The sequence below is a fragment of the Sylvia atricapilla genome, chromosome 3, assembly GCF_009819655.1.
Source record: "Sylvia atricapilla isolate bSylAtr1 chromosome 3, bSylAtr1.pri, whole genome shotgun sequence".
NCBI lineage: Eukaryota > Metazoa > Chordata > Aves > Passeriformes > Sylviidae > Sylvia > Sylvia atricapilla.
In genome coordinates, this window is record NC_089142.1 from 109,158,081 (window position 1) to 109,166,966 (window position 8,886).

At 44.3% G+C, this 8,886-nt stretch overlaps 1 protein-coding gene across 1 annotated transcript; it reads right to left on the bottom strand.

Annotated features, from left to right (window-relative positions):
• Positions 1-819: 819 nt before the first annotated feature.
• PEX13 (peroxisomal biogenesis factor 13) lies at positions 820-8,702 on the bottom strand. Its single transcript, XM_066316568.1, has 4 exons — positions 8,517-8,702; positions 5,774-6,471; positions 5,218-5,343; positions 820-4,984 (listed from the first exon to the last, which is right to left on the bottom strand). Exons 1-4 carry the CDS (start codon positions 8,582-8,584, stop codon positions 4,689-4,691), a joined length of 1,188 nt encoding a protein of 395 aa, XP_066172665.1. The 5' UTR covers positions 8,585-8,702; the 3' UTR covers positions 820-4,688.
• Between the last annotated feature and the right edge of the window lie 184 nt (positions 8,703-8,886).

Sequence of the window (8,886 nt, forward strand, 5' to 3'; positions counted from 1 at the left end):
GTGACATAAGCACAGCTGATTGCCGCTTAATTAATGTGTTAATGTACTCCATGCTCCTAGCAAAGAGGAGCCTCAGTAAGCTCTTCCCAGGTTTTCAGCTGAGGTCAAGATTTAATACAGTGTTAACCATAAAACACCAGCAGCAGAGCACGGAAATTAGAGCTAATTACACGGAACAGCCCAACCACTGCCAGTGGTTCACCAGAGTTACTCTGCCGATGCTCCGACAGTCCCAATCCTGTTATTTCACCCACACAGTTTGATTCCAGCTGTATCAAGTATTCCCAAACATTTTAAAATGACTTCCTGTGGGAAGCCACCGAGGCGTGACAAAGACCAGCCCAGATCCACATTTCCCACATAATAATCCTTCCCACTCCAGCCACAAAAATTCAGTTCCTTCGTGGTAATTTGGCAAAAATCAGGGTATAAACAATTTTCTCTCCAAAAATCTCACTTGCAAACTCTGTAATAGCACAATGAGGACAGAGAATGGGAAAAAAAAAAGAAAAAAAAAAAAAAAAAAAAAAAAAAAAAAAAAAAAAAAAAAAAACACCAGAAAAAATCAGAAAAAAAATTATTCCACCCATCTAGAGAAGTATCTGAAATGTACATTCTCCAAGTCAGTCTGAAAGCTTCCTTTAGGTCTCAGGGAGAACAAAACCCACTGTTTTCATACCACTCCATAGCCACACACAGAATAAACTAATGCTGGAGTATTGCTCCATTATGATGGCATCCATTTATTTCATGATGAATGAAAATTTGATGGTATGTCAACAGAACTGGAACATGGTTTTTTCATTAATCAGGCACAAGTTCAGTCTCCCCTGTTTATTTTTTCAAATAAGAAAAAAATTGTCAGTATTTGAGAATAAACAAAAAATCAGTACCTTAAATTTTACACATTTGCTGTTCTAGAGACTGTGCTGGATCAGTTACAATAATCCAAAGGTAGTAGAACTGTCCCTTTGTATTTTTCATTTCTAAAACCGCAAGACTGTGTTTATACTCTGACAGAATAAATAATCCCCGTCACTTGCTGGAGTCTGATAGTTTTGTGACTATTGTGAAATTCAGGGAATTGCTCAAAGCAAGTAGGAAAGAGCCAGGAGTGCCCTGCACTGACGTCATGCCTCTGTCACCAGTCAAACCAGTTACACCAGTACACTTGTTCCAAGGAGGGATTATCCAGCTGTTTAAAGGATGAGCTCCACATGGCCACAGAACTCAGGGGACAGATTTATCAGCCCAAAGCTGCTTCAAACTTTTCTGCAAGGAACCAAGACACGAGGAGAAGAGAACAGGATGTGTCTCATCACCTGTGGACACACACAATTACTACTTGCCTTTACAGCCCAAAAATGTTCACCAATCTCAACAGCTGGGCCACACCTGCATGGATAAAAATCTGGAAGGAGTTACACAAGAACATGACTTCCCTGTTACGTTTTGTAAAACAAGTACAGTTCTGCCATGACTGCATACAAGAGTTATTTCTACACTGGTTTATCAAGAAATCCCTGTGCTGGTTTCCAAGTTTACACCTCTTCTGGAAGGTTTTCACTACCAACAGATGAGATTTCTAAGAAACTGCATTTGCTCTGTATTTAGCTCAGTAGCAAATTCTTCCAAGACCACCAAGTGAGTGAGAACAAGCTCAATATCCCAGATGGAGTCTAGTTCCACACAAGGAAGAGTTTTTGAACCTGCACAAAGTGACCAGTTTATTTCTACCAGACAGAGGATTCTAAATGTATTACTCAGGAAGCTGAACAAAGCTCTGACCCTGTGCACGTTCATCTTCTGTTTGCACCCCAAGAACCACTCAGCAGTGGCATTTGTCAGCAGCTCACATATTCAAGCAGAAAATGGCTGATCTGCTAAACAGTAATATTTAAGTAAGAACAAACTAAAATCTTACATAAACAGATGTCAAAGCTCTGTCACAGACTTCTGGCTCTGCTACAGCTATATAAATAATTCCAAAGAATAAGATAAAGGTAACTCAGAATGTACAGACCTTAAAATAAGAGCTGCTTGCCTAATGCTTAGGTTAAGCAATATTTCAACATCATCTCTTCTCTGTTCTCCTCTTCCACTCTCCTGTTGCTGCCACACCTGATCCTTTAGATCTTCTCCCCTTCCTAAAGTTGTGCAAGTCTTGAGCAGCCTGTCCACCAGCCTTCCTTTCCACCCAGTGCTCAGTTAGCTCTTTTTCCTGTAGCCTGGCATACAGACAGAAACAGACAGTGTATTGTAGTGTGGATTTGACTTCAATGAACTTTAATACCCTTCTGAAATCAGTACAATTAATTGTGAGTTAAATAACTGACAATTTTCTTAGAGCCTTCCTTTCCAATTAAGGTAATTGCAAGATTAAAAGGATCAAAATTCTTGTTGAAATTTAATAGATACAATGATGACAGTGACTTGTAGGCTAAGTCAAGCAAATATAAAGACAACTCAGGTAAGAATAACCTATCTTCCTACTAAAAGAATTGTTGTCAAAATAGTAAAACCTGAAAGTGAAATTAAACTTATTTTTCTAAAAATAAGACTTAAAGCATTTCAACAAGCATCATGGCATTGTCTTCTCAACTTGTTCTGAGCCAGATGACAGAAAAAAAAAAATAACAGCCAAAATAAAAATCTGCCTAAATGGACACTCTTGCAAAAAGAAAAAAAAATGGGGTTTATTTACTCATTCATTCATTTAAAGACCTTTCCTCTGATCGAAATCTTTCACTGACAAGGGAGGCTGACAGTCCATTAATTACATCTCAGAACAGTCAAATCAATTCCCACCAGGGACACACTCTGCACACAGAACTGTACACTTGATACATCCCTCCCCCTTTGTGCTTCTTGGTATTTTAGATTTCAGATTTTTTTTTTTCTATTTTCATTTCAACAATAGATATAATTTTCAAATACAGATCATGTTCTTCTATGCCCTTGAACACAGGGCAATGTCTCAGGGATGTGTTTTGTGTTAAACCTCAAGGCATTCATTTGCCCTTTAACTACTTTTTCCTTTACATCTGCACTTGAAAATCTAACAATTTACTATAAATTATTCTAACCATCATCTCCCAATACCTGAGAACAACCACTTGAATTCATGTTCTATTTATTAACAACAGGCATTCAGAGATTACTTTATAATCAAGGTTCCAGCATAATATTTGTCTTTTCAGCCACTCTATCTCAATAACATGGTGCTCATTTCAGGTTTGTTACAGTTTTGTTGTGTTGAATAGACTTCTAAGAACCCAAGGCCAGCAAATGCAATTGAAGTATAAATACTGAAAGCTTTGTTAACACATAATGGGTGTTGAAGATCCCTGCAGGAATGGTCAAACTGAAACTACTCAATCAATTAAGCAAAGGCTTGTGCCCTACTGATATTTTCAAGAAACTTTAAAGTAAAACAGCTATTTTAATGATTAAGACAAACTTAGTTATTTAATCCACTGACGGAACCTTTAGAAGTTCAACATGTTATACATACATTTTATACAAGGGAAAAAAAAAGTTTTAATTATCTTTGCTTCATTTTACAAAAAATCAAAACAGTATTTCAAGACAGACTTCTCAAACACCCATATGAAGAAAATACTCTGAACAATCTTAATATTTTTTATGGCTTTTGATAAACTGAAGCCCTCAAATTTTATGGGCAGATGCAAAATTTACCACCTGAAAGGCAGCATAAAAATTCTGTCCAACTCCTAGATCTTCACGAACTGAGACAATTAAGCAAAAAATATTACTTTTTCTTTGATACTCCAATTACCTTCAGCTTCCCCCAACTCAAGGCTTTTTTCCTACTGCTCAAAAATGCAGGATAGATATTTTGACACGCATATGAAATCAATAAAGGACAGAAATAAGTTGAGATGGAGATGGTAGCTGACAGGTAGGCAGCTAACAGGCTACAACACAAAATGGCTGAGTGATTAGCAAAGTTAGTTAAGGGAGTAACAACTGATGAGTGCCTGACTGCAGAATACCCTTTAGTCTAAGGTCCTTTTAATAAACAAAACAGAACTGCTTGGAACTACTAGTGATGCCTCACTGCCCTCCCTTTGTAAACTCTATTTCTCCTCTCTTCCTCCCAAGTCCTTTTTTTCCTAAGAGCCAAGTTCTTTATGACAGAACCCTACTTCTTAGGAAAAGCAACTTAAGCCTTCTAAGTATTCAATTGTGTGCATCTCCTGCAATTCTCCCTCCTTTCAGAGGGAGACAACGTGCTATTACTCCTTTATGGTTGGTTCTAAGTGTGAGGTTTTGGAGGACATCTTACAGAAATCAATCTTCCCTTTGCACATCTATTGAAGAGGCTCCACACTCCTGGGAAGACAGGGTGTTAATTTGTCTCCTAAACAAGAATGGCATGCCCTATTTTTTTTCCTTTGTTTGCTTTTTGATAAATGCCTCACTTCTCCTATCTCAAGATCTCAGAGTGGCTGCCAGGTGGGTGGGTAGAATCACTGATGCACAGCCTTATGTGAGTCAAAAAACAGATACCACAAATTTGAGCAATCATTTCTCCATCCCTTCACCAGCCAGTAGCAGCAATAACTGGTACAGACCCACCAGTGCTCCACTACAAACCAGATTTTCAACAAACCCTAAGTGGTACCAATAAAGCACAGTTCAGCTGCTCTGTTGATCCAAGTGCATCAGAGTTCCTGCTTCTCTCCACCAGCCGCAGCAGAGTCCGACGCCGCCGGAACTTTGCTGCTCCCAGCAAAAACAGTTTCAAAAGCAGCCTCCTGCTCCTCTAAAGTCACAGCAGCAGGAGCTCCTCTGACAGCTGGGCTGGGAAAGGCTGGCCGCTGCTCCTGGACCTTTTCCAGGTCCACTGCTCTCCTACCTCTCCTTTTGCCCAGGATTTTGATGTAATTAGCTGGCACGAGTCCTGTTGTTTGGCCGTCGTAACTAGCCAGAAGCCAACCACGGATCTTGGGCTGCTGCTCTGAAGAAAAGAATGTAAATGCATCAAGTTACAAGGTAATTCAACAAAACTGAACAAAACTACTACTGCATTAGAATGCAAGTAAATCACTTAACAGGAAGTAAAAACTGGTGTGGATGAGGAATTTGGCCAAATAAGGTGGTTTGGGGGCTTTTTTGTCTCAATTTTCAGACTCTTACGCTGTAACTTACTTCACACGTGGTGAGAAAATAAACAGAAAATCCAAAGTTTACCTTTGGGTGCTAATCTCAGCATGTCACCAGCACGGAAAGAAATTTCCTCTTCTGAGAGAGCATTGAAATCATATTCTGCTCTTCCAACCACATGGTCATCTTCTCCACTCGCCCAGTTACTAGACACTGTTTTCAAACACAAATCACGAGTTTATCTCCTTTGAGTTACAAAGTTTGGTGGGTTTTTCAAAGGAAAATTAAGAAAACACTTTAACTTCCTTGCTAACACTTTTCTAATAGAGGAGTGACAGAATTAACACAAAAAGCAAGATTTGTTGAGTAAGTCCAACCAATACTTGCCCCACCCAACCCAAACTATCACACCTAATAGGAAGGAACCAAAAATTGAGAGGAACAATGATTCTGGAATCACAGAAAGCTTCAGCAGGAAACCACATCTTAACAAGAAGTTACTAGTAGTCTGTCACTTGCATCACATGCCTGAAAATCAGTACTGTGCCCCAGGATCTATTAATTACTATTGCTGCAGTGTGAGATAAATCACAACAGAGGCAACAACAAAAGGAACAATACACGCTGCACTTCTCATCTTTACCTGCTTCTTCATCGCTGTATGTAGAAAGCAGCTTCCAAATCAGGTAGGGGCCTCCCAATATAACAGCAAAGAACAAGAAAATGGGCCAGGATTTTGCAGAGTTAGCCACCTTGTCTTCAAGGCCAGCACGAGCTACTTTGCCCTCACTCTCAGCCCACAAATCCTCGTTCTCACAGCTCTGCCGCAGGCCCAGCAAGCGCTGCAGGCGTTGGTAGAGGTACCTTATAGTTCTCACTAGAGCAAAAGCTGAAAACACCTTGGTGAAGTGAATTTTGAGGCGGGAGAAGTGGTTGGCCACATCCAGCACGGCCCTGAAGCTGTTGTAGACAGCCGAGAAGGTGGCATCCATCATCATGCTGACGGAGGCGAAGGCGTGCACGATGCTCTCGATGGACTGGAAGGCGCCTCTGCTGCTCTCCTCAGCCTGCTGCACAAACCTGCTGGGGGGAATGCTGTCGGCACAGAAGCGGTTATAGCCCAGCCCTCCGTAGCCATAGCTGTAGGGACTATAGCTTCCATAGAAAGACGTGCCATAGGAGCCATAGCCTGGAGAAAAAGAACTGCTATAGGCCGGCCTGAAAGCGCTCAGGCTGCTGCTTGCCGTTTGTTGGGATGGTCTTGGCAAAATGGGTGGAGGGATTCGTGCCACCGTGGGTTGTCCTGGCCTGGTCAGCACGTTGTCACCCAAGTCAGCAGACCTAAAGGAATTCAGATAATCAATATCAGCACCCGAAGTTAAAGTTCTCTGTTCTGCAGAGCCCTCGGCTAACTACATAAACACCACAGAGAGTTTCAGCAGTGCAGGGATAGGGAACCGGGGAGCCCAACACTCGGTATGCTGCACAGAGTTTGCTGGAAGTAAAAAAATCTGGAAAGGAAACACATCTTTCAGGGTAATAAACCCTCTATAATCAGTTAATTCGGTGTAAACATGAAGCTGGAATGTAAACATGGAAAAACTTTGTCTGTTTATTCTATCATTTACTGCGTGTTTAATGTATCAACACATGAAATACACAACCCAGAGCCATCAAACCTGCTGCTCTAACATCCAGGTGATTCTTCTGCACATGAAAGCCTCTCATAGGCGCTAACACATAGCTTTATGAGCTTTCCAATCTGAAAGCTGTATTTCCAGCCCTTGTTTCCAGCTCTTCCCCACAATGAGCCAATGATACAGCAGGAAAAAAGCTTGAGAGCTCCTCTGAATCCACTCTTAAAGGGCGGTATGACCTAATTGACAATCTAAGTAATTATGCAACAATATGTGCAAGGGCTTTGGGATCCCCAATTTCCCTCTCTACCCAAACGACCTGATTACCCCTGTGCACATTGTCAAGGGGTTGAATCTAATACTGAGAAGTGTTGGCAGAGAGAGGTCTTAATTTAGTCATTTTTCTTTTCCTTAGAATGCCCATAAGTTTAAATTGTTTTATCAATGCCCTTCGTAATAAAACTCTGGAAGTACTTGACTGGCATTTGAATTCTGTCAAGGAGCTTTTTGTCCAACTTCTGCCAGCTCAATAAAAATATACGTGTTCCATTCACGGATTTTGACCCTAAAAGTCAAACATTTTATCTCCCGTGCCTACTGCCTCATCCCACAACTTCCCACTTCTGCAGTCCACAAAAAATAGGAAGTCAAGCTGGAATTGCTATGGAGCTGCTGCTTGCTGTGTTACTTCCATACAAGGTAGGGAACAGCTTCCTCTCTGCAAAGCTTACAGGTTTCCACAGCAAAAAAATAATGTTTGTGTCTTTACACTGCTGCTTTTTCCATCACAGACTTACTCTCTCAGCAGTCGAAAACATGAAGAAAAGTAAGTTCTTACCCCAGCAAACAGAGCTACTGTAATTCAGTAAGTCACACTACAGTCCTCTCCAGCAGCCAGCTTGGAACACCCCACTTTAAAGCTGCCTGAGGCCATTTAAAATGGGGTGAACAAACCCAGAACGAAAAACCAACAGCAAAGTGCTGGTTCAGCACGCTGCAGGCTGCAGAAAACACAGCGAAGTTTCTGCTCAAAGTTTCGTTTCGGGCCAACCTTTTGCCCAGTTGCAGCTCCCTCCAGCCGCAATCACCAGCACCAAGGGAAAAACAAGACGAGCATTCAGGTACCGAGCGAGCCTTCCTTGACGTCCCATAAAAAATAAAGAGCTTACAAACACACGCTCTCTGTGCATCCTTCACCAGCAGGTTGTTTTCTGGGAGAGCTCCCAGAGGACGGGACCACACACAGGAATCCTTTCCAAGTTCTGCTGGTGACAGCAGCTCCCTCAGTCCTGCAGAGGCTCGGGGGCCCACAGAGCTGCACAGCCCCCAGGAAAGGACTGTGAATGTCGCCAGGAAAGGACTACGAATGCTCCTAGGAAGGACTACGAATGCTCCTAGGAAGGACTACGATTGCTCCTAGGAAGGACTACGAATGCCGCCAGGAAAGGACTACGAATGCTCCTAGGAAAGGACTGTGAACTCTACCCGCCGGTGACAACACAGCCTATGCTGTCACCGCAGTCTGCCCGTGACACCAGCAGGGTTTGTGCTCGAGGCCCCGCACGCCGAGCCCCCCGCTCCCCGCCCGGCACAAGCCTCCCCCGGTGCGGGGCAGCCCCGGGCCGCGCACGGCCCCGGCCGGGCCCGACCTTTGAGGCCGCCCCAGGGGAGCGGGCCCGGCCGGCCCGAGGGGGCGAACACCCACGGCCGCCGCGGTGGGGACACCCGGGGAGGGACGCCCGCACTCACTGGAAGGCGGGCGCGGCGCCCGGCAGCCGCCGGGACTCCCAGGGCTTGGGCGGCGGCGTCGCCGCCATCGCGCCCCCTCAGCCACGCTCGGCTCCGCTTCGGCCTCGCTCGGCTCCGCTCGGCTCGGGCTCGACCCCGGCTCGGCCTCACTCGGCCCCACTCGGTTCGGGCTCGGCCTCGCTCTGCCCCGCCCTCTGGCAGGCACCACGCGGGAGCGCCGAGCTATTCCACCGGCCGCCCTGTGGGCGCGGCGCCCCAGCGCGCCGGCCGAGCGATGCGCTCTGCCGCTCTGCTGAGTGGGTCTTTGCCGGGGTCCGCGGGCCGCCGCGAGAGGGGTGAGCAGGACCGGGGATGGGAACGGGAACGGGAA